The sequence below is a fragment of the Cicer arietinum genome, chromosome 5 (genome assembly GCF_000331145.2).
Source record: "Cicer arietinum cultivar CDC Frontier isolate Library 1 chromosome 5, Cicar.CDCFrontier_v2.0, whole genome shotgun sequence".
Classification (NCBI taxonomy): domain Eukaryota; kingdom Viridiplantae; phylum Streptophyta; class Magnoliopsida; order Fabales; family Fabaceae; genus Cicer; species Cicer arietinum.
Window position 1 is genome coordinate 51454101 of NC_021164.2, and position 25961 is coordinate 51480061.

The following is a 25961-nucleotide window of genomic DNA, read 5'->3' on the forward strand; positions in this document are numbered from 1 at the left end:
GGAAAGAGATTCGATAAGCATGATTACCTTCTACTTATAGTTCTTTGAAAATATTGGTCTTCTTTAAGGATCCCCTGACCTCCATACTTTATTTCATCTGAGTTCAGAATAAGCTGTACCATCAAAATTGTTGACAAAGTTAGTTACCCTTCAACGGGTCTAAAAGTAAAACCAAATGCTAAACATTTGTCTTCAGATAGATAAACAATGCATGAGGGGAAAAACATAAAATACATGTGATGTTTTCACATTTAATTATGAACTGAAACTCACTTGATACTCCCCCGCTTCTTCTACACCTACAGTGTAACTATCATAAGAATCTGTTGGATGAAAATTGAAAATGAAGAGAAGGGGGCCTCTGACGTAAGATATGACCTGCAAACAATGAAAGTGTCAAGTTCTATTATGTACATTAAGGGTCATGAATCATGATAAGAGAAACATGATAACATAGATAATCTATCATCTCCTATCTCAGTCCAGCGTTTGATGAGTCAATATCATATGATAAGTTAATTATGAATGTCACAGGGGTTTATGTTATTTAAAACAGGAGAAGGAATTGCATAATGAAGATTAAACAAATAAACAATAGGACACTTAGTATACAGATGAACTGTCCGTTAAAACACTAAAAACTGACAACAAAGTAAAAGCCACCAATTATTTAAAAGGAAAGAAAGGGATGGAAAAAAAAAATCAATGTACCATTGAACTGTCATTAACATGGTGAAAGATTGGAAAAGCTCGCGAGAGCACTCTCTCATTTTCATCTAGCTTCATCATGTCCTGAAAAGAATAGGATAAGTAATTTCATAATCTCCGCTTGTTCACAGACTAGTTGCAACCATAAAGTCAGAATCTGAATGGAAGTTTCAAGTCAAATATGATTAACAAATAGTTAATATTTAATTAAACAATCTGCCAACTTATGAATAAACAATCATCAGCAAACAGCACACTAACGAATGCATTCATAAATTGGTCAGTTCAACATCCAACTACTTTCCACCAAGATATGAGTCATAACTAGTAAGCAAGAATACAACTTTTACAAAAGGGATTGAATGAACACCTTATCGAAGGTAAATAAATCATGGTGAACTCCATCTTTTTCCAAAAGATCCCACTGACGATTAGCAAGCGAATATGAGAAGTCGTTGCTCGACATGGGAAACTCAACTCTCTAGCAAAGGTAAAACATGATTACACTATCAGTCACAAACAAGGGAGTAATTGTGCATATTTAAGACGAGTAATACTCACCTTTGGATGCCCAAATTCATTTCCCATGAAGTTCATATAGGCACGCCCGCCAATTGTTAATGTGATCAATCTGATCATCTGGCGCAAAATTCAAGAAAATTTATAAAAATGACAAAAAAAAAAGGAAAAGAAGTCACCATAAACGTCATCCGCCTAAGCACGCAATTTATCATTGATTTTAAAAGTTCTATTTGAGTAATTATTTACAATACAAGGATATGTGAGATATTGAAAGCAGGAACAAATTTGGAGAAAAAGAATTCAGAACCAGAATCCACAGAATTTAGGCTAAATCTACAGTAGAACTATCCGTAATATAACAGCTAATCTTAATAGCTCAGAGAGAGAGAGAGAGAGTGCAAAGGGAAACCAAAACTATGAATTCAAATTTCTAAATTGCTGTCTTCACTTCTAAATAGCAAAATTGTGTAAATTAGTTAACATAACAGCATACTTTATGTAATGAAGATCCCCTCAATAAAGACTCCTTATAGTGTTCCGAATGCTTGTCAATTTCACCAAACAATACTTCTGCAAATGACCTCCTTCCAGATATGGACTGGCAGCAAGATAACAGAAAGTTAGATCCACAATGAAACCTGAAAAATTAACCTCACAGATCTTCATCAAGAAATCGCAAAGGGTAAGTTACCTGGTTGTGATTTTCCGCATACAAGAGCATTTTATCAGCATATTCCTTTTTGGATATTAATGTGTTAACAATCTGTGGTATTACATGGAACAACAACAACAAATAAATTATAAAATATAATTAATACTAATGGAACCATAAAAAATGTTTAATAACAAAATAATCAGCCATACTCGAGTACGACCTTAGTCATGCTCCATTCATGGTCAGGAACAGTCTCAAGAAAAGTTGACCACATCTCTGGCGCAGAAAGGTTGACATAGTAATCAAATCCCAGTCCACCTTGAGAAGTTGGCTCACATAATCCAGGATAATAAGTTCCCTGATCAATATTGGATACAAATATTAAACACAAGGCAAGGTGAAGATCAAAGGAAAGGCGTGGTAAAAGTCATGAATTTGTTGTGACTCTCAAGTATTAGAAATTTCAGGGCTTCTTCACAGAACCAAATCCTTGATAACTTGTGTTACTGTAGCCTCTTATAAACCAAAGTTGACCAAAATTATGTCAAAAAGTAACTGATCACTACTCCAAATTGAATGATGCCAAAGGGATATTTCAGAAACCAAATCCATTAAGGTATAGTCTAGTTTAATGTTTAATTGTTTATTGCTCATTGAAGTTTACTTTGGTCTTCCATGATACTTTTACATGCACATAGTTCATGCTCATAATAAATGGCGATTTTCTGTTAACTTTCAAGAAGTACTATACTATGCACATAAGTATCTAGATAAATGAAAAGAGCATGAAAGCTTACATCTTCTGCTATTGTCACAATATTTGGGTAAAGAACATGTAGTATCTCATTGGCCAAGATAAGATATAATAGTGCATCCTTGTCAACATATTGGTTGCTGTACCTGAATGAAAGTAGAATTTGTAGCCAATGCAATTTTCAACGTCATTATGTTTCACATTTTGGAAAACAATCTACTAAATACAATTCAGTATTGTAGTTACTTCAAACTCAGCACATTTCAAGCTCTGCACTACCATGGCAAAGTTTGTATCTAAAAAATTGATGATACAGAAAATATTAAAGATCTTTTTGAAGAACAGAAATAAATTATGGATGCTAGGACAATAGCATTAGGATTCAAGCCATGGCTCGGAAACCAAATATGCTCATAAAAGCAAAAAAAATCTCAAATATATAATGTTTATATTTAAGAAGTGTTGAAGTTGTGGGATTTTAGAGAAAATAATAAGGGTTTGAATATTATTGATAATAGCTTTATGCTAACTTCATTACAAAATACTCAATACTAATCTCTATTTATAGAGAAACATAGACTCAATCCTAAATCAGGAACAAATCATAATAATAATGAGAGATATTATAAGATATTTCTGTGATTATAAATTAATCCTAGGAAATAACTCAAGATACTCTAATATAATATAAAAGATATTATAAGATATTTTCTAATATTCTAACAAGAAGCAACAAAGTTCGGAAATGGTAGCCTTACTCTTCCAAGTCACCAGTAAAAGAAGCAAAACCATTGTGAGTATATATCATAGATGAAAGTGAATGGAACTGGAAACCATCAATTTGATACTCCACAATCCACCTGTTCAAACATCATCTAATGATCAATTTAGCATTAACAAACACTTCCTGCCAAATAATGAGACAACGGAAAACAAAAATATAAGGGTACGTTTACTTTCTCACAACATTTTCACTTATCATTTTTTATTTTTACTCTATATGTAGATGGCTAGAATGACATTTGGTTATGATTTTTTTTTTCTTTTAAATTGTGATAGAGATAAAATAGAAGCTAACCAAAGAAAATAAATTCCGGAAACATTGGAAACAATTTTTTGTTAGGACTTAGATGAGTAGAGTTATTTAATAATAATGGTTAGTTAATGAGTTAGTTGAGGTTGTTATAAGGCTAGTTGTATAAACAGGGAGGTTAGGGAGTTAGTTAGAGAGATATCTTTGAATATTTGTAATTGTGAATAGAGTATTCTCTATTGTGAAGGGGAAACCCTTGGAATAAAAGTGTTCTTTCTTAAAGATCCAATTCTTAGATTTCTAACAGGTTTCAAATTTTTCAGAATTTTCTTTGATTTTCAAAAATTTCCACAATACCTTTTCTAATGTTTATTTTATTTAGTACAAAAGAAAACAGAAAAGGAACAAGTAGAATAATAAGGTAGAAAGACAATGACATAAAGAGGCAATTGTAAGTAATAACTAATAGTATACAGTGTCTTTGCTTTGCAATTGCATATACCAGTTCAAGTTTGATAGAAGGAAATGCAGAACATCAAGGTCGCCATATTTGAACATTCTGGTTCCCCAGAACTTGTGTTGCCCCCGTTTACCTATTCAAAAAGTCAAATAACAATTGGTATTTTCAGGTATTATAATAAAGGCAAATTTTAGAGTAGAAAAGTTCAATCCAGCACCTTTCTTTTCAGGAACCAAAAGACTAATCAAACAAAGACGTTAAAATCACCAATACATGCAAGTACACTTAGCAAATTATGAAGCTAAAAGTAATACTACTGATCAGGGAATTTTGATTTAAAATAATTTATAAATGATGATTATAGCCATATAGTAGTAGCGTTAATGAACAAAGCTATTTGTGAAATATAGAAGCTTGGCTTGTTAAATACTGATTGAAGCTCCTCAAAATAGTCCCTATAAAAAGAAAAATAGAGGCTAAAAGTGAATAAATTTTTTGAGGGACTAAACTTGAAAGGTCATAATTTTATAAGGGCTAACAACATATTTAACCTTTATATAAATGGATCAAACTCAAGCTTTATAAACTTGACAAAAATAGCTACTTAATAGCTCATGCATGTGCATTCTTAGGTGTACTATGCACCGTGTATCAAAGGAAATTATTCCGCCAATAAATTGAATGATTAAGAGTTAACTAGTCTTTATCATTTCTATGTTCATTGTGGAAATGTGGAAACATTTTATAGTGTTAAAATTTGTTTTGACATTTCTTTCCATAATTGCTAGAGGTTTTTTTTTATGTAATGGGTTATCATTACAAAATTATAATATATTTCCATTTACATTCATAATATTGCATCAACGCATTTCATTCTTTACTTATTTTTAACTACATGCATGCGTTGAAGTATGTAGTTAAAAATAAATAAAGGGATGCAAAACCTGTATGATTTGATAAACTTTTTTTTTTTAATATTTTTTTCTTTCTTGGGTTAGGTTTATGTCCCCCAGTTGTTTTCTTTTTAATAAATTTTTAGCTAAAAAAATAATATGATTTTTTTATGAATAAAAAAAAAGAAAAAAAAGAGGTTCCAGCAGCATGAACAAGTTACCAGAATGAAAATAACAGTCATTAGATCCATCAAACATCGACAATCCAACCATCTCATCTGCAGCTGCATATGAATGAACAATTTCCATGAAGACAAGCAATCCTAGTCCTGTGCAGCCAAAAGCAGAGTTAGCAAAATCATCTGTTATATTGGTTGGGGAAAACTACACCAGAGGTTCTTTAGATTAATTTGTAGTTTCAAACAGGCCTTTTTATCTTTCTAAACAACAACAATGTTGTACCTTAATGAGTTTTCATTCAAAACAATGAAAAAATGGCCGTTTGAAGTGTAATGTCATTATGTCTTTACTAAGGAATTCTGATGCAAAGACAGATGAACTCAAGTAATGCAAGAAATATAATCTATCATGTTCTTTCTGTCTCCAATTTTCAATCATGTTCTTTCTTGAATAGGAACATGTTCTTTACTTAGGAATTTCGAAGTAAAGAATATCATCTTTAAGTCGAGATAGTCTATTAGGTTCCTTGATAGAACGCAATAGCGAAAGGGAACTATTTGTCCCTGATTTTTATTGATTGAAAGAAAAAGATACACAAGAGTGGATACGCTCCTACAATGGTATAAACCACTCAATTACTAATTTTGCCAAAGATCCTTTCAAAGGGTGGGAGACTTTATTTATAGGCTAATTATACAAGGGATAGGATCCAATTAACAACTAACCACCTAACTATAAAACAATAACTACTAACAACCTAACCATAAAACAGAAACATCATTATTTTTTATTGTTTTTCCTGTAATAAACCAGTAAAGGTTTACTCCTATTTACATCTTCATTATTCCTATCATAGTCCTTGTACTTCAATGAACTCAAGTAATGCGAGAAATATAATCTATCATGTTCTTTCTGTCTCCAATTTTCAATACTAACGGTTATGATTAAATTTATACTCACCGTGTGCCTCATCAACTAATCGCTTGAAGTCATCAGGAGTGCCATATCGACTACTAGCAGCATAAAAATTGGTAACCTGCACCAGTCAGACAGAAAGTTGAGCATGTTCCTAACTAACATAAAATAGTGAAATTACGATTCATCATTCATGCATTATCAGATATCAGTAGTGATTTGTGAAAAATGAGAATTTCATAAAGGCCAGAGTTCCAATATAACTAACAAATAATAAAACATATAATATTTAAGCCGAACATTTAAGGAAGGCATGTGCATATAGTTTATAGTTTGTAGCACGACATACAATATAAAGCATGTATGCCTTTTAGCGCAATCCGTCCACATCAATTATTAGTTTTAGAATATGGTCTGTGACACAAATTATTTGGCATCAATTATAACTAACGACGATGTCTTATGTATTATGAATTAATTTAATAGGTATATTAAGAAATTCTCCATATTCCCCAATTCAAAATTAAATAATGACTAACATTTTTACACTAATCTAGAACAGAAGCCTCCGGATACTAAGACCCTTAAAGAAACACTAAAGGAACTTAATCAAGATATAACTACATTCATAAAACTAATTAAGAATTACAACAACGTTTAACTTACTCTGTAACCAACAGTAAAATAATCCTGGTGTTCGACAACTCCAATCAACTGGATTGCATTGTATCCAGCTTCTTTTATGTAAGGAAGAATCTGCATTCAGTATTTAATAAAAATTCAAAATCGTGGTTATTCATAGAAGGTATTTATAATCACTTAAATACAACCTTAATGTAAAAAAAAATGGAACCTTATCTGTGAAATCATTGAATGAGGATATTTTTGGCTCAGATCCACTAATTCCAATATGAGCTTCATATATTCGCAATGCTTTTGGTTTTTTGGGGCTTTTATTTTTCCATTTGTATGCGTGTTCAGGAGGTGGTTCCCAGTGGATTGCATGAGCTTGCCTACCATCTAATTCTGAATGCATAACATTCAGAAACCACAGAATCAATAAAAATACAAAACATAATAATTAATAAATCATAATAAAAAGCACATATACTGCAGTTTTTAATAGAAAGTAAATTTCCCAAAAAAAGTGAACTAGGCAACAGCTTCTTTCCTTTTCTTATGTATATTTAGGTTTGTAGCATTGAAAAACTGCATATATCATCTTTTTCTTTATACAAATAAGTGTATTAGATTCATAATTTAAAGTGAATCTTTTAACAAGAGTACACCAAAGGTTCATAATTTAACGTGAATTTTAACAAAAATTCGCAATAGTTGGAAACAAGTGTAGTAGATTATATAGGAAAATGAACAAACGCTAATATAATGGAAATGGTGATAATATCATGCTAATAGCCTCTCTAGCAATGGTCAATGAAATTTTTGGTAGACCAAGTACAAATGTATAGTAATGGAAACCAAAAGTTAACTTCAACATCAAGCAAACTCTAAACATAAATCCCAAGATGCATTTTAGCTAATGTTCAAAGCAGTCTTATCATTGTCAGTACATGGAAGAGTACCAAATAGAATCACCTTTACAATTGAAACAAAAAGACAAAATAAGAGATATATGCATGAGAATATGCAAAAGAATATAAAAATTAAAAACCATGCACAAATGCACAAGTATAGCTTTACAAAAGAAACGGCTATAACATACTACATAGGAACAGATACGAATCTAAAACAGTTTATATTTACAGATGATTGAATGACTTTCAAGAATCCATATAAGGTTTACCTGGTTGCACATAGGTAGCCCAAGCAGGTACGCGCTCCAATGGTCCATTTGGAGTGTTAAAGTAAACCCTGTACTTGCTGCCATGAGGAATGCCAGGAATGTACTTTTTCAACCATGCCTTCCTTCCTTTACGTGTCTCAAGCCAGTACGCTAAAGGAGGTTTCAGTTCCCGAATTCTCTCTTGCCATTGGGGATCAACTGTCACATTAAATATGTCGTAATTCTTTCCATTATCAATCACGGCATAAGGGGAAGGTCCATTTTCTGCTGCCCATTCCTTATACCTTGTTTCTGCATCTGGCATGTCTCCTAACTCTTCCATGGTTTGAGGTCCATTAGGACCGAATATCTGCTCGTACAACTTAGCGGGAACTTCGAAATGGTTTTTTAGGTAACGGTCTTCTCCTGGTTGCCAATACTCATCGTTTGCCTTCTTAAAGAGCTCTTCAATGGTGACTCCACTATCCCCTTTATCATAATCGTCTACATAGTTATACTGCTGAAAGTAGAGTTCATCTGGCTCTTCTCCCTCTCTCAGCTTATCTTCAAGAATAATAAACCAGTATCCGTAATCATCATGGCCAAAGTAATGCTCTCTCGCACAATTTTCTGTAGGTGACCAGCCATTAAAGTCAGCAGTAATTGCACAATAGCGAGCCCCTGCATTTTCATGCTTCTTAGTATAACAAAAAAGGATGAATACGAATAAGTTCAAAAATAGATTACTTTTTGCGGAACTTTCTTATTTTATTTTCTGTATCTTTACAATAATACAAAGCAGAATTTATACAGACTAGGAGATTAAGGCTGGGCGCTAATCTAGCCTAAGAATTAGGGAAGTTATTCTCCTCATAATTGCTAATTCTAATAAGATAGGAAAGGCTAGGAATTAGCTAATACTAATCTATATTTAATGGACATACAGCTGTCATAAAACTGTACAAAACAAAATCTGTTGATTCTCCTTAATTAGCGCCAATCTTCAACACTCCCCCTCAATCTGGGTGGTAGATATCTATCATACCCAGATTGGACCTGATAGTTTCGTATGTGTGCCTTGAAAGTGCCTTTGTTAGAATGTCTGCTGTTTGTCTGTTTGATGAGATGTGGTTAACACTTATGATCTCATGATCAATTTTCTCCTTAATGAAGTGTTTGTCTATTTCCACATGCTTTGTTCTATCATGGTGAACCGGATTTTTTGCAATACTTATAGCTGCCTTGTTGTCACAAAGTATTCTCATAGTGTAGTTAGTAGGAATTTTGATCTCATCCAACATTCGTTTGAGCCAAATCCCTTCACAAATTCCTTGTGCCATAGCTCTGAATTCAGCTTCTGCACTACTTCTAGCGACCACAGATTGTTTCTTACTTCTCCATGTTACCAAGTTTCCCCATACAAAGGTGCAATAGCCTGTGGTGGATTTCCTGTCAGATAAACTCCCTGCCCAATCTGAGTCGGTATAAACTTCAATTCCCTGGTTGTGGCTCTTCTGGAAATAGAGCCCGCGGCCAGGTGTACCCTTTAGGTATTGAAGGATTCTATTTAGAGCCTTCATGTGAGTCTCAGTTGGGTTGGACATGTAGCGACTAGCCAAGCTCACAGCAAAACCAATATCTGGTCTAGTGTGAGTTAGATAGATTAGTTTTCCAACTAAGCTTTGGTATCTATCCTTATCAGCAGGTACACTTTCTTCTTCACTTTGTTTCATGGGTTCTACCGGAGTATTGGCAACTTTGCATCCAAGCATCCCTGTTTCTTTGAGTAAATCCAAAGTGTATTTCCTTTGAGAAACACAAATACCATCCCTTGTCCGAGCAATTTCCATTCCTAGAAAGTACTTGAGTTGGCCCAAATCTTTGACTTCAAATTCTTCGGTTAAGATACTCTTGAGGTGGCTGATTTGATCATGATCATCTCCTGTAATAACAATATCATCAACATAGACAATAAATAAGGCTATTCTTCCCTCCGGAGAGTGCTTAACAAACATAGTGTGGTCTGTTTGGCATTGGGCAAAGCCATCTTCCCTGACAACTCTTGTTAGTCTATCAAACCATGCTCTTGGAGATTATTTCAAGCCATAGAGGGATTTATGGAGTTTGCATACCATGTTTGAGGTGTCATGTGATTCAAGCCCGGGAGGTATTTGCATATACACCTCCTCTTCTAGCTCACCGTTTAGGAAGGCATTCTTTATATCTAATTGGTGTAGGGGCCAATCTAGATTTGCTGCCAATGATAATAGGACCCGGACTGAGTTGAGTTTTGCCACAGGTGCAAAGGTCTCTTCATAGTCCACTCCATATGATTGTGTAAATCCCTTTGCAACTAATCGGGCCTTGTACCTGTTTATACTCCCATCAGCATTGTGTTTAACCGAAAAGATCCACTTGCATCCCACTGGTTTCTTCCCTTCAGGTATTGTGGTGATTTCCCATGTGCCATTTTTTACCAGTGCTTGGACTTCTTCAGTTACAGCTGCTGCCCATTCAGGTTTCTGTAGAGCTTCTTGAACATTCCTTGGAATTTCTATGTTGTCAATGGCTGCTACAAATGATCTGTAGTTTTGTGATAATTTTCCATAGGAAACACAATTCTCAATAGGGTGTTGAGTGCAAGTTCTCACCCCTTTTCTTACAGCAATAGGAATATCAATATCAACAGTGTCAAGATTCACAAGGAGTTTAGAGTTTGGGACAACGTTACCTGTAGGGATTTCATTTTCTGGAATCTGGTGAGACTCATGGCTTTGCGGTGGAGCTGTGCTAGGCTCTACTTCCTTCCTCCTTCTTCTTTCATAAGTTTTCCAACTTCCTTCGTGTGTACCTTGATTATGTTGGGTTGTTCCAATTTCATTGTTTTTTCCATTTTCTGCCTCGGCCACTGCTTCAGTTTCTGTTTGATTATGTTGGGTTGTTCCAATTTCATTGTTTTTTCCATTTTCTGCCTCGGCCACTGCTTCAGTTTCTGTTACAACAACCGGTTCAGGTTCTGCTGTCCTTTCAGCTGGGATAGGGGCAGTTTCTGTTTGTTCAAACATCCAAGGTTGGTATTCTAAAGTTTCAATTGGATATGTGTGTACTTGCTCCCCCTGAATGCCAACTTTGGGGTAGTATGGTTGGTTCTCAAAGAAGGTTACATCCATGGTGTGGTAGAATTTTTTGGTGATGGGTGAGTAACATCTGTACCCTTTTTGGTGAGGTGAGTAACCAAGAAAAATGCACTTGATAGATTTGGGGTCAAGTTTACTACGGTGTGGGTTGTGGTTGTGGACGAAGGATGAGCATCCAAAAATCTTTAAGGGAATGGAGGTGAGTATTTTGCTGGTTGGGAAGAAGATTTGGAGTGTGGAGAGGGGGGTCTTGAGGTTAAGGATCCGGGAAGGCATTCTATTTATAAGGTGTGTTGCCGAAAGGACAGCTTCCCCCCAAAACTGGTTCGGGACATTTGTGGCTAACATGATTGATCTAGTTACTTCCAAAATATGTCTATTCTTTCTTTCCGCAACTCCGTTTTGTTGTGGAGTGTCCACACAAGAGCTTTGGTGAACAATGCCAACTTTTTGTAGGTAAGAACTTAGAATCGAATTGTAGTACTCACAACCATTGTCAGTTCTAAGCACTTGGATCTTGTTGTGAAATTGAGTTTGCACCATGTTGTGGAAAACCTCAAAGATCCTTCCTACTTCTGATTTCTCTTTCATTAAAAATACCCAGGTAACACGAGTGTGATCGTCAATGAACGTGACAAACCATCTAGAACCAGTAACATTCTTAATGCGTGATGGTCCCCATACATCACTATGAATTAGGGCGAAAGGTTGGGATGGCTTATAGGGTTGGGGTGGGTATTGGCTACGTGTATGTTTGGACAATTGACAAATTTCACACTGAAAATGCTTCTGATTTTTATTGAATAAAGAAGGAAATAATTTTTCCAGATACATGAAATTTGGGTGGCCTAATCGATAGTGCCATAACATTACAGGATTGTCACTACTTGGAACACTAGCTGCTGCATATGACTGGTTCTTGAGTCCTCTTTCTAATTCTTCAGCTTGAAGTAGGTAGAGTCCAGCACACTCTTTAGCACTGCCAATCGTCTTCCCCGACTCCAAAATCTGAAATTCACACAAGTTAGGAGAAAATTTAGTAACACATTTCAAATCTCTTGTGATTTTGCTAATGGACAGCAAGTTGCAATCAAGTTTTGGCACATATAGAACATATTCTAGTGTAATATTAGGTGACAAAATAATTGATCCTGTACCCATGACCTTAGAATGTGTGCCATCTGCTATTCGGACAGTGCAGTTAAATGGATAAGGAGAATAACTAGTAAACAAATTAAAATTTCCAGTCATGTGATCTGAAGCCCCTGAGTCAACAATCCATGACTTTGTTTTTCCCATGCTAGTATTTAGAGCATGTGAGACATTCCCTCTCTGAGCCACTACAGCCGTACCACCTTTTTCTGTAGAGAGCATGGTTTGTTTGAAGATTTTTTGTAAAGCCTCCATTTGTTCCTTGTTAAATGGAAATGAAGTAGATTTTACCTCAGCTTCTTGGTAGTTAAAAATTGCGTTGCCTCTGCTGTCCCTGCTTTTGAATTGCTTGGCTTCTGGGGGTTTTCCATGTATAACCCAACATATTTCTTGTGTATGGCCTGGTTTCTTGCAGTGATCACACCAGGGACGATTTTTCTTTTGAAATGGCCGAATTTGGTTTCCTCTTGCAGCCATTGCTGAGCTCTCGGTGGGAGGTGTTGAGGTGGCATTTCCCAACATGAGTTTCCTCCTGCTCTCTTCTCTCCTTACTTCTGAAAAGGCTTCCCGAATTTTGGGAAGAGGTTTGGTTCCAAGGATCCTTCCACGGACTTCATCAAGGTCCTTGTTTAGTCCCAATAGGAACATGTAGATTCTGTCCTTCTCCACCAGCTCTTTGAATTTTTTCTTATCCCCTGGACAGTCCCATGTGACTTCTTCATATACATCTAGTTGTTGCCAATGTCTACTAAGTGTATTAAAATACTCAGTAACAGAAGATTCTCCTTGTCGAAGGTTGTGTAGAATGCTTCTTATCTCAAATATGGCAGAGGTATTGTCCACATTTGAATATGTTTCCTTCACAGCATCCCATATCTCCTTTGCCGAATCATAGAACATGAAATTTTCACCAATTTCGTTGGTCATGGTGTTGAGCAGCCATGACATTACTTGGCTATTCTCAAGTTTCCATTTTTGAAGGGTGGCATCTCCTTCTTGGGGACATTTTGTGTCTCCTGTGATGTAGTCTTCTCTCCCTTTTCCTTGAAGGAAGATCTTGACTGATCTTACCCATTGGGTATAGTTTTGACCATTTAATTTATGGCCAGTGATGAGATGACTGAGCCCATCATGTGAACTGGTCGGAAATGATCCAGTTTCCATCTTTGGCTGTTTGTCGGAAGGTTCACCCATTGCTGGCGGCGCTAGGGTTTTCTTAGGGATGGATCAGATCGAGCTCTGATACCATGCGGAACTTTCTTATTTTATTTTCTGTATCTTTACAATAATACAAAGCAGAATTTATACAGACTAGGAGATTAAGGCTGGGCGCTAATCTAGCCTAAGAATTAGGGAAGTTATTCTCCTCATAATTGCTAATTCTAATAAGATAGGAAAGGCTAGGAATTAGCTAATACTAATCTATATTTAATGGACATACAGCTGTCATAAAACTGTACAAAACAAAATCTGTTGATTCTCCTTAATTAGCGCCAATCTTCAACACTTTTGGTGGAAACTTGGTAAAAATAACTATATTGTTGTATCAATTTCTTTAGGTCCAAAATGATGGTGACTAGAAGCAAACTGTTATCATCAACACTTGAGAATGAAGGGGTGTCCAGTGTCCAACGGGTATAGTGTCTGACACCGACAGTACACCAGAACATATAGTTACATTCAATTTTTTATCAGTGTCGACAAGTTTGCATTGTGTCCATATTTTTGTCGGTGCTTTAGGTAGCAAACCAGAAATAAGATATCATAGGTTTTCAATTAAATACCGTGTGACAGATAGAAGAAGTTATTGGCGTAGTGCTCTTACATAAAAAACATTAAGTAAATACATTCCTCAAAGAGAAGAGAAAAATTCAAATTTAGAAGCATCCACAGCATCTAAAACTTAGAATGCTAAAATCTAACATGAGTTAGTGTATGATTTTTGCTGGAAATAGACAAAATAAGACTTAACAATTTAGCATTTGGGATATTAAAACCAGACAGACCCTAAAATAATCCTTGGGAGACAATGTCAAACCTGGAGCCCATTCCATATAATCCACCCGATGTTCTGGATGACGATGCATTCCCAATAACTCAAACCTGAACAGACATAATAAAGAAGAATCAAATGCAAACTCAAAGGAACCTCATAAGTTTACAAGCACGGCTTTGTCAAATAAATCTGGAAACTTGGATCAATAGTTTTAAATATCATAATTTCATAGCATCAATAATTTCAAAAACATAGAGAGAACATAAAATAAAACATGTCATAGTTTCTATTTTTTCAAGTATGGTTGATTGAATTGATAGAGTTAAAATATTCGAAGACACCCCATAGGAAGAATGCAGCTTATAGCTGATGCCCAAAATACACAGTATTGCACTGAAGTACAAGCTTAGATGTTAAAGTTAATGCCACATAATATAACTAACCCAGAAGCCATCTCCTTGAAGTTCATGTGCCGTTTCAAAATTTCATCTTTCAGGTCCTTCAACGCTTTATACCTACAAAACAAATGAAAACTAACATCTTCAAATTCCCTGCATCAAATTTCCAAAACAACAAGAAACAAAAACAGTACCTGAAAACATAGCTATGTAATTCACCAATGAAAAAAAAAAAAAAAAGTTTTCTTTCCATTTTTTCAGCAATAGTTAGACTAATCTCAGTGATCATTACATTGACAACCTTATTATAGGAAAATTACTGAGTAAATATTGAACCTTAAATGGTACAGTGTCAGTCGTTTGATCCAAAATGATGGAAATTGCATCCACAGTCCTTGAATTTTATTATGTTTGGTTTAGACACACAAGTACCCTCCTACCACAGGTGTTCATATTCTAGGTCAACAGATTAACAAGGTAGGACCTCTTTCCAAGGAATTTATTTTCCTCAATGAATCAAACACAACCTCCTACTAAAAGACGCATTGTTGTAAACATTCTCTTGACTTAGCATGCTCTCACTAGGCCAACCTAATTGGACCCTGGATATTTGTACATAACCGTGTAATTAATCCATTAATGCCCATTATGCCAGTCACATTAGTCCTCAAGATTTATCACATGACGACTAATTCGAATGAACAAATGCACATGCACAAACCTTAAGCATAATTCTCATCATTCAGGTATTAATAATAACCAGTGTTGTCAAAAAGCAGCTATAGGCTATAGCAATGCTATAGAATAGTGGAACTTGAACAAACCGGTATTGTTCAGCAATATGCGATTTGGTACAAAATGTCAAATAGTTGCTATAGTAACAAATCCATATTTTCTGCCATTTGCGGTTGACAACATTGATAATAGCATTGCTATATGACTACTCTGAAAACTAAACTTACTTTTTGTACTATATTTACATTCCCAATGCTCTTCTTTATATACGAAACTACACATAACTCACCTGTTTAGTGTCCCAAACATACAGTGTAACTTCAATATGAAGATGAAGGAAGGGTAATTACAATTACAACTGCTACTAAAAAGACATCAACTTTCTAACAGAAACACAAAAACAAAACAAACCCAGAAAATCAAACCGCAAATTCAACCAAACACCAACCAACTTGAATTCGATTCACTTGCCTTTCACGAAGAAACTGAGCAAATGCTTTATTGGAAATTCCACGTTTGGAAAGAAAACCAATAGGGTCCAAACCCTTTTCTTCATCAGAATCAATGTCATCGATATTATCATTGAACTGTTTCTTCTTATGATGCTTTTGGCGTTGTTGTGGGTTTTGTTGTGAAGAGGAACAAGCGGTTTTAACGACGGTTTTTCTAGGGGAAAAAGTAACGGTTTGAGAGTGATGAAGAAATGAAGACGTGTGTGTGGTTTGAAATTGATGGAAGAAGAAGATGTTGAGTGGAACTGAAAGGGTTGTCATGGTGTTTTTGAGAAATGGATAAGGAAGAAACAGAAAAACACAGTAGCGAAGAATGCGCTACGGACTGTGTTGTGTTGTTGGGTTCAAGAGAGGTTTTTGAGTCGACTCACACAACAAGGAATATATATAGTAGCCACAAAAGCTATAAAATCTAGGACTTGTTTGGTTTTTGTTTAGATTTTTTTTTTTTGTTATTTTTTTTTTTTTTTTGAGGCAAATTATCTGAAACAATTAATTCGTTGAAATTATCAGTTTTCGTTGTACTTACATTTAAGACAATGACTTAATAAATATTAATTTAATAAATACAAAAGAAAATAAATATGTCTCATTTAAAATATTATGTTTATAGTTGTTACTATATATATATATATATATATATATATATGATATAGTATCTACTATGAATGAGATATCAAAATTGGAGATGGTTCTCAAGTCAATGTGTGGAAGGAGTCTTGGAAAATGGATATTTTATCAATTGTTGAATCAGAGACATTGAGGTCATCTCTAAAATGCTATTTTTCTTTGCCTTATAATTTGGAGATTGAGCAAAGATTGGAAGTTTTCAGTCAAATCGACTTACTATCATTTAATGGAAATTATGTGATGATTATTTTTTGTCTCTGGTGATTTGAAAGCTTTCTGGAATCTAAGTCCTGAATTTCTCAAGTTTTGTAACGTACATGCCACAATTTTTCTAGGATCAAAACAAGTTTTGCATTGGTAAGAACAACTTGCTTCAATGAGATAATGTTACCTCATTAAGAGAAGTCGTGGAGTTGTTACAAACACTTAAGTGATTGCAGAAGAGATAATATTGCTAATAGTATTATTATTCAGTTAGATTGCAAAATAGTTAGGATCTATTTTATCCATTTGTATGGTGATATTGAGAGATTATCCAAACTACATGGTTAATTTTATTAAGGGGTCAGCTAATTTACTCATTGCTTAGCTAGAACATCAATATGCTATTTGCAACTAATTGCTTACCTAAAGCATCAATATTGAATGTTGCTAGTAGTATTATTGACTTATGTGGTGGTTATATATTTGAATTAAAAATAATAATGTGTTTATAAAGTTGCTCACTAAGATAACTCAATTCCTAAAACTCATTCCATCTAGGAACTTAGAGGTTTAATTTGTTTCCCAAGCATGGTAGAACTCACATATGTGTACTCATTTTCAAAACTCCATTTGAAGGCTTCTGAGGCTTGTTATAGACTTTAAACTTGATTTTAATCATGTTTAAAATAATAGATAAAATAATCTCACTCACATTCTGCGTTCCACTTTCTTTTGTTCTATTAACATCTTATGATTGTCCTTAGCCTACGTTTGTTTGCATGTTGAGAAGGAAGTGATCGTACATCTAAACCAAAACAAGAAATACTAGCTTCTCACATAATCTGACTTTGAGATTCAAACCCAACCAGGGAAATATGCAAACATAGGCTTAAATAGATAATGATCGTCTCTGGTGGGAATTTTCACAGGATGGAGCACCGTCGGATTTTTGCAGGAGGGGGAACAATCAAAATTCTCACCTTACAACAATTTTTAGGCTTAAGTTGCAACTATTGGATTTCTTTCTGTAGGTAACATCTGAATTATGATTTATAAATAGCATCCATTTAGGTAGCAAAACAAAAATCAGTTGCTTTAAGAATACTCAAGGTGCAAATTGGCCTGCAAATATCATATTGAGATAAATAATATTCAAACATTAGTTACAATTGTTTGATTTCTTTTTACAGATGACCACTGTGTTATCATGGAGCAGCATGCTGCAACTATATCAGAAGAGTATTTGCTTCTCCCTCCCTCTCTTTTCAAGTAGCTTGAACAAGCATTCTGTAAGAAAAGTGGAAATTGGAAGATTTGCTATATGGTTTTTTCTTAGTACAGAGACCAGCTATGAAAGTGATTATTAACAATTCCATTACATCAATTACAGAGGTAATAATAAAACACAATACCATTCAGGAGATGTGTCTTAATGTAACCATGTCTGGTTTAGACAGAGGAAGAGAGATTTCAACTTCTTGCTATCATTGTTTTTTTGCATACTCTCTTGGTCCAAATATCGTTGATCCAACTCTCACATTAGTACTACCCGATTCAATCTGAAAAGGCAATAATATTTGTTAAACTATTTTCACCTTTACAGATGAATATTAATACAACATCAAAGTAAACTCCAAGTAAAATAATATAGATGAAACATTATCATGATGTTCTGTCATGAATCATATCTAACGGTTTCTGAAAGAACCCGTGAATTCAAGAAAACAAAATGTATATTATTGATTGTAAAAGGTTGAGCTTGAAGTTCTACAATGGTGGAAAATACTAAAGAAAGATAAACCAGAGTTCTAAGAACTCTAAACCAGAGCATAACTGCTCCTAAACCAAAGAATTCTCTCCTACCATCCTAAACCAGAGAATTCTCTCCTAACCATTTCTAACAATATTTTTGAATGCCTTCCCCACTCTCCTTCCCTCTCTCTTATAACAGATTTCCCTATAATTTAGGAAAAATCGTAACTAACTAATACTTAAGAATCCTATTGGGCTAAGGCCCAAATCCATTATCCTATCAGTTTCCTTGGTCTTAGAAGTTTTTTTGCGAGTACATGGTTAATTTGGTCTCTGTACATTATCGATATACCAAAATGATCTCTGGAATTGCAAATTGTTAACTAAGTTTGTCCCTATATTTGAATTTGTTATCAAATACATCCCTGACATTATTCACTTAGTTTCAAATACGTATCCAATATTACCAACTTAATATTATTTTGTTTAGCTCCTTTAAATACAAATTGTGGGACAAAATTTGATTAACGTTTTGTAATTGCAGAAATCATTTTAGAATATTGATAATGTGCAAGACTATGTTATAGAATCTTCCAATTTCAAAGACCAAATTGGATATTACTCATTTTTTGCCTAGAGTTTTCCTTGGTCTTCTCCTACCTCTAACTAGGAGACTAATCTTCTATGTGCTTTACTTTCTGTTTCGGTACTTCTATTAGTTTTCACTGTGCATGCACAGACCGTATAAAACAAGGCTCTACCATCTTTTATAGAGTAAGAGCTACACCTACTCTTTGTCTAATAATTTCCTTTAAAATCTTATCTTATCTCACCACATATTTACCATGACATAACTAATCATATTCATTAGAAAAGAGAATGTGTCATTCTCATCATAACAATCTCTAACTATATACTATTACTATGACTGCTAGCACCAAATGACAGTGTTATCAAATAGCGATTATAGCAGTGCTATTGCACAGTGGAATTTGAACAAACCACTATTATCCTGCGATATGCAATTCAGTAGAAATTGTTGTCAAATAGCGACAATAGAGGCACTATAGCGCTGTATCGTAGAAGATTTGAACGTCACCCGCAATTGACTACACTGCCAAAGAACCCCATTCCTACGGTAGTTGTCAATTCATTCCCTTATGAGCTAAAAAACATCCAAAGTTGTCGGATAATCCAAGATCCGATCACATAATACATCTATTCAGATAATTAGATCACCGCTGAATAACTTTAGCATACTATTCCATACCGCTAATTCAAAATCACCAGACATGCCCATTGACAGTTCACATTGCTCCTCGTCCATTTCAAGTGCCTTGCAAACTTCAGTCCTGCAACTCGATAGGGTCTACATATTCACAAAAGAGAAAACCTTAGCAAAAAGACATTAGAATTTGGCATCAAGGCACAGATAGTCTTGCTACAAACCAACAAAATGATTACAAAAGTTACAGATTAAATGTGTTTAACACAATATAAAGACAAGAAATGAAATATAATTCTGAAATAGAAAAGTTCAGACATACAAGAAACAGGACATTTCAAAGAGTTCTCCACATGCTTTAGAATATAACTATCACCTGAAAGTTCTGCGGAGTTGAGGTATAATCTAGCATTCCTATCGTCATTAAGCCAGAGAATTCTAAGTTTGGGCAGCTCAGTTTCACATGTTTTGCAAGATCAACACAATTGGAAGGATCAACACCAGATTTGGCTGCAGCAAGATAAAAAAATAATTAAGTTTATCTATAAATGTAAGGAATAAAAGCATCATATTCTGACAAAATGCACTCAAAAGTTGAAACAATGCCACTATGCAATAGAAGAGGACGATATATTGTAGTACAAAACAATATAGATCAGTTGCAGAGCTCCAATCTAATAGATGTTGAACTATCATTGATTATGCAACAATATCGTGTCATTATCTGAAATGAATATATAAAAAGTTCAAAGACAGTATAATAACTCTGGAACAAGAGCAGTAGGTGTGAGTCCCAAGTAGGCAGCTCGGTTTGTGAGTTGAGAGATGGTGAAGGAGTTTTAACCAAGATGTTTGTGGTTCTAACCCTAGAAACTAACCTAATCACTAATTTACTAATATTAGTCTAGCAATAAAAAAAAGGAGGGGAAGGTTTGAATTATTTATATTATGATTTATGAATTACATCAGAAACATCAAGGAATTAAAAATAACAATATCCTGGTACTAAATAAAGAAGGCTTGTCATGTGAAGAGAAGTCAACTTACAATGATGCAGAAACAAACAAGTCACAACATGCATGATAAGGATTACAAATACGCAGAGTATGGATCAGCCTTGTGCCCGAAGCATGTAGGAAAACCTCATAACCAAAAAATATAACAAAGATTTTGAGTAACTCATTGTCTAAAGCTGAACTTACATGCTTCTCCACTGGTATTTACTTGCACCAAAACCCTCAGAGGATTTCTTCCCAGGGTTGAAACCATACGGTCGAGATGATTTGCCACCTGCCAGTTACCAAGGAACAAGGACACTTTGAAGGTTAATTTGTCGAATGATATGGCAATTAGTCAGAAATTTAGCTTAATCAAAATCCCTGTTTGGAATTCCAACTAGTTCTCCAAAAGGAATAGGGCTTATCAACAGAAAATACTAAATCCTAATTGATAATTGAGCGCAACCTGAAGACCATTTTATCTTGATTTCATTCAATTAAAACATAAAATACGAAAGAAAACAACAAATTCATATCTCCAAGAACTACTAGTAATATTGGTTATAAATGTCTACCTTCTGATTGTCCACCCCCTCAACCATGGCCAAGTTTGGAACTCCACCTGCATAATAAAGAATGTGAGGTTAAAGTTCATCTAATCTAAGGGTGCTAAAGAAGGAACAACAAATAATCTCAACCAACAGTTTCAACAAGTCCAAAGCCATGTACAAAACAGCTCAGCTACTAATTTTGAACTGGTACCACTGTTTAAACACCTTTATATATATGAAGGGTGTTATCAATCATAAAAAGCAAGGAAACGGTGGTTAAAACTTAAAACTAAAACCTCTGCCTGAAAAGAATTTTATCTGACCACTTAGAACTTGTCTAGGCAATCAGCTTAACTAAGCATTTATTCTAAGTTATTTTAGGAAGCAAAATCAAGCACTTACTCATGAGATGTTACATGGAATTTATTCAAAGAAGTTGAAATCAGCTTTTGGGTGTGCCATTATTTTTATTAGTATATATACCAACACAGAAATACTAATGAGTGTTTATGTTATTATGATATCAACTCTAAATAATCTCTTCTAAATACACTCGTGAAACTTATCTTCACCATTCATGTAAGATTGAATAGCCAAAATTAGCTCCTGTCATGGCTCCCAGCATTATGTATATATACATGATGCCATTACTAAACTCAAAGTATTCTAAGGCCACATTGTTATTGATCATTCTAGTGAAACCACAAAAAAGCATTCATTCTACATTGATCTAATGAAAACGAAACAAAATTTTAAATTTGAAACAAAATAATAAATAAATATAATTAAATGAAAATGCATACCCAAAAGTGTTTTAACTTTATTGCTTTGCAAATGTCCAATGAAGTGCCATTGAATGTCTTGTGGAAGCTGCAGACAAACCCCAAAACCAAATTATAAGAAATTTATAGCCATATAGAATGAAAATAATGCATTATATTTTTAATTATACCATATTAAATGAAAATTAAATATAACAAAAAAGCAATTGGAATGGAGTGAACCATCAAGTTGGTCCTTGAAATTGTAGATGCTCGCAAATTTGTCCCTACAATTAAGAAATTGATTGTCTTGAAATTGGTCATTTTAGTCCGGTCATTACCTTCTATTAGAAAATATTTTAATTAATCTCTAAACTTAAACACTTAAAAGTAAAACTAGTAACTCTTGAAAAATTACTAGTAAATGTCAAATTAGTCCTCATATCCAATAGTTAAATAGTAAACACCCAATTTAGTCCCTCAAATTGGATACTCCTATCAACCTAGTCCTCTATTTTATCGATACTCTAGAATAGTCTTTGACTTATCAAACAACTGATTAAGTTAGTCCCTCTATTAGTCTCAGTGTGTTGAGTGGTGATTGTCATGTTAAATGACACACAGGCTCAAGCCTCTTAGTACAAGTAGGCATCACATAAGCAAGCTCATTAACGCAAAAGTCTATTCTAGAATATCAATAAAATGAGAGACTAGGTTGATAAGAGTACTCAATTTGAGATTCGGGCATTTCCTCAGTTTTTTTCTTTTTTTTGCTTAATTGTAGTTTCGGTCTTTCTATTTTCACCAATTCACGGAATTGGTCTCCTATTTTAAAATTTGACAATTTTTGTCTCTCCCTCAGATTTTTTAATTAAAAAATGACAATTTGACATATTTTCAATGATGTGGCATATGATGTCATGATCTAGATGCATTAATTATTCATATGTCTTTAATTAAATTACAAAAATGAAAAAATTCTGAAATTGAAAGTTAAGTTTTTAGAGGTTTTATTGCGATTTTATGATTGTTAATCATTCTAGTAGTATATGCGTTATTTAAAACATGTCACATCGCCATTTTTTAGTTAAAAATTCATAATGAGACACAAAACTTGTCAAATTTTGAAATAGGGAACCAATTTTGTGAATCGGTAAAAATAGAACGACTAAAATTGCAATTAAGTCGATTCTTAGAGGAATATGACCTAGTAATCCGAAGTTCAGCCGGAAGGTAAATAAACTCTAGCCAAGAATTGTTTCAACCAGAATTCATACTCAGGTTCTTCCGAACTATTCGCCCTTAATCGATTCATTAACCAATTGAGTTGAATCACTTGGTTCATTTCCTCCTGAGTTAAAACTCAAAATGATGCTAAAAGATTAACATGTGACTAAACTAACAGACAACATATAATTTGCAATTTTAGAGAAGTTTATGAATAGTATCTTAATTTCAGGCAATAATATGATAAGCCCTACAATTTCAGGGACAAAATTTCACTCGATAGGAATAATAATGTAATGCAAACGAAAAAAAAAAAGCTGCAGCACCTGAGGAGCTTTATCGATGATTTCTTGGACGTAATTTTCGCCGAAGCAACGGTGACCTGCGTCATAGAGTTGGCGAATCATGGAAATAGGTTTGGTTTTGGATACTGCTACGACCCGTACTCGATCGGGTCTGGTACCGGATCTCTCTGCTGCTTGTTGGACACGGAGCATCACCGACCGGAGAGCTGCGACGGAGACAGCCTCCGCCACCAACGGAGAAGTCATCAGGGGACGTTTGGATTATCGGACGAAGCGAAGACAAGTGGAGTTAGTCTGGTGGTGTGTTGAGGTGGTTAAACAACCAACACAAAGCAAAAGCGGAACAAAAAATAAATAACATAAAATTTATGCTATATCTATATCGAAAATTTTAGAAATTAAAAATTTTAAACAATTTAATTCTTTTAATTGAATTTTATTTTTCTTTTATAAATGGGTAAAAGAAACTAGACAAATGCAAGACATACTTACACCTCCAATATCATCTAAGAGAATTAAACTAAGATTAGAAAAACTATTATATATACACAATAAATTAGAATAGCAATTATCTTCCCAATAAATATGATAAATAGAAGTTTTTCGGTTGAGAAATTTTAAAAAAGATTAAATATCTTGATGAATTTATTGTTTAAGTGACCTACACGGACTATATTTACCATAATTTTTTAGTCCATTTCAAACATTACTTATTTTAGATCAAGACTCTAGACTAATTTAAACATTACTTACAAGTTTTAATTTTTGTGTAAAAACATTTCACAAATTGACTATTAGAGTTTGGAATAAAAACACCACAACTAGAAGAATTTAAATCATGAATGTAAGAACCTTCTACGTTTATCTTGAAGCACAAGAATGAGTAAAGGGCACATCTGTAGTGGTTGTATTTCTTCCATAGGAATCCAAGGATGAAATGTTTATTTGAATGATGAGTTGTATTTGATTAACAATTTGGTGATGGAGCTCAATTTCATCGATAGCTAGAAGATAAAAAAAAATCATTGCATTTTCTTATTCTTTTATGATTTGTAAACTTTTTTTTCATATTATTGGCAACACGTATATTTCAAATTATTAAAAATATGAAAGTCGTAACAAGAAGAAAATAACAAAATAAAAAAAAAAATAGAAATAGAATGGCATCATACTCTTCCTTTTAAAGAATAGGAATGAAATTTGATTTCTTGATAAAAATAAAATGATTGTCTCATCGAGAACAAAAAAAGAAAAACAATCATAATTTAAGTTGGGATTCTTGTGTATGACATGAAAAGATAAACAATTTATATGGGTTGTGAGTTACACGAATTTTCATTGGTTGCGAGTTACACTCTTAGTGTATATTCATTGCACTCTTTTGATAATTGCTACAATTTATATTTGATTATAGATTTCTGAATAATAAATATAAAAAATATAAAATAAATATTTATTATTAATTAATATAAAAAAATATGAAACAAAATTTTCTTATTGATAAAAAAAAAATACAAGACACATATTTATCGTTGATAAATTTAACAAAAAAATGAGATATGATAAATATTTATAATCGATAAATATAATACGGAATAAATAATTGTCATTTTTATTGGATTATAGATTTGTGAATGATAAATATAAAATAATGCATGACAACTATTTGTTATCGATAAATATAAAAAACACGAGATATATATTTATTTCTAATAAATATTAAAAAAATACAAAACAACTATTTGATTTTGAAATATAAAAAAATAAAAGACACATTTGATTGCTTATAATTTTTTTTTAAAAAGTACGGAATACATATAAAAAGAATATGAAATAAATAGTTGATAAATATAAAAAAATACGAGATAAATATTTATTATTAGATAAATATTAAAAATATATAAAATAAATATTTGTAATTAATAAATATAAAAAATATAAAATAAATATTTTCCACTAATACAAAAAATTAAGATAAATATGTTTTTTATTTATAAAATAAATAATTTTTATTTTAAAAATAAATATAAAATCACTAAGATATTTAAACCTTTTTTCGTATAAGTTTATAAATCACAAGCATATTGACATTAAAGTCCATATTCAAATTATTTTGTTCACAATCACTTTTTCCTTTGATTGGACAGACTTGAGTGACAGCATGACTGACGTTTCACTCTCTATAAATAGATTCACAATTGTTTTCTAAAATTTATTTAAAAGAATTCATAAAATTTAGAAACTTCAGTGTATAATTACGTATCGATATATGAAACTAAAAGTTGGTCCACTTGCATTATTGTGTGATCAATAGATTTATGAGGACAACTCTGATTTTGATTTTGGCAATGTACATTCTACTCCTAACAAAGCCTTAGACACGTCACTATAAAAAAAAAGATTTATTGTGACACTCAACATTTAGTGATATATATTTGTTTGTCACTATAGTTAATTTTTAGCTACGGAAAGAGT

General features: G+C 33.4%; 2 protein-coding genes across 3 annotated transcripts in view; both read right to left on the reverse strand.

Moving 5' to 3' along the window:
- LOC101493814 (1,4-alpha-glucan-branching enzyme 3, chloroplastic/amyloplastic) overlaps positions 1–16219 on the reverse strand; it is a 17963-nt gene extending 1744 nt beyond the window's left edge. Inside the window, exons 1-19 of the mRNA XM_004513820.4 lie at positions 15793–16219; positions 14632–14703; positions 14231–14295; positions 7925–8584; positions 6974–7146; positions 6787–6876; positions 6166–6241; positions 5247–5354; positions 4175–4265; positions 3398–3499; positions 2683–2785; positions 2106–2243; positions 1922–1993; positions 1724–1828; positions 1270–1347; positions 1079–1189; positions 712–792; positions 274–378; positions 28–113 (exon numbers count right to left, since the gene is read on the reverse strand). Of these exons, the coding sequence (XP_004513877.1) occupies positions 28–113; positions 274–378; positions 712–792; positions 1079–1189; positions 1270–1347; positions 1724–1828; positions 1922–1993; positions 2106–2243; positions 2683–2785; positions 3398–3499; positions 4175–4265; positions 5247–5354; positions 6166–6241; positions 6787–6876; positions 6974–7146; positions 7925–8584; positions 14231–14295; positions 14632–14703; positions 15793–16094 (2618 nt within the window). The 5' untranslated portion in view covers positions 16095–16219. The remainder of the gene's footprint in view (positions 1–27; positions 114–273; positions 379–711; positions 793–1078; positions 1190–1269; positions 1348–1723; positions 1829–1921; positions 1994–2105; positions 2244–2682; positions 2786–3397; positions 3500–4174; positions 4266–5246; positions 5355–6165; positions 6242–6786; positions 6877–6973; positions 7147–7924; positions 8585–14230; positions 14296–14631; positions 14704–15792) is intronic.
- A 1565-nt stretch (positions 16220–17784) lies between these two features.
- On the reverse strand, positions 17785–23994 carry LOC101494140 (uncharacterized). 2 transcript variants are annotated; one of them, XR_190368.4, is made up of 8 exons: positions 23508–23844; positions 21997–22063; positions 21218–21264; positions 20847–20934; positions 20021–20154; positions 19690–19788; positions 18080–18226; positions 17785–17954 (listed from the first exon to the last, which is right to left on the reverse strand). XR_190368.4 is itself a non-coding variant. In XM_004513821.4 (7 exons), the coding sequence occupies exons 1-7, from the start codon at positions 23730–23732 to the stop codon at positions 18152–18154; spliced, it is 735 nt and encodes a 244-aa protein (XP_004513878.1). In that variant the 5' UTR covers positions 23733–23994; the 3' UTR covers positions 17785–18151. The 2 variants fall into 2 exon arrangements, 1 of the variants encoding a protein (XP_004513878.1); XM_004513821.4 differs by having other exon boundaries at positions 17785–18226; positions 23508–23994.
- Between the last annotated feature and the right edge of the window lie 1967 nt (positions 23995–25961).

Excerpts from the sequence above, each read along its gene's own strand:
- LOC101494140 (XM_004513821.4), bottom strand. The coding sequence starts at position 23,732 with ATGACTTCTCCGTTGGTGGCGGAGGCTGTCTCCGTCGCAGCTCTCCGG. Across the intron at positions 20,155-20,846 it reads AAATACCAGTGGAGAAGCAT|CCAAATCTGGTGTTGATCCT; the intron begins GTAAGTTCAGCT and ends ATCTTGCTGCAG. Across the intron at positions 19,789-20,020 it reads CAACTCCGCAGAACTTTCAG|ACCCTATCGAGTTGCAGGAC; the intron begins GTGATAGTTATA and ends GTGAATATGTAG.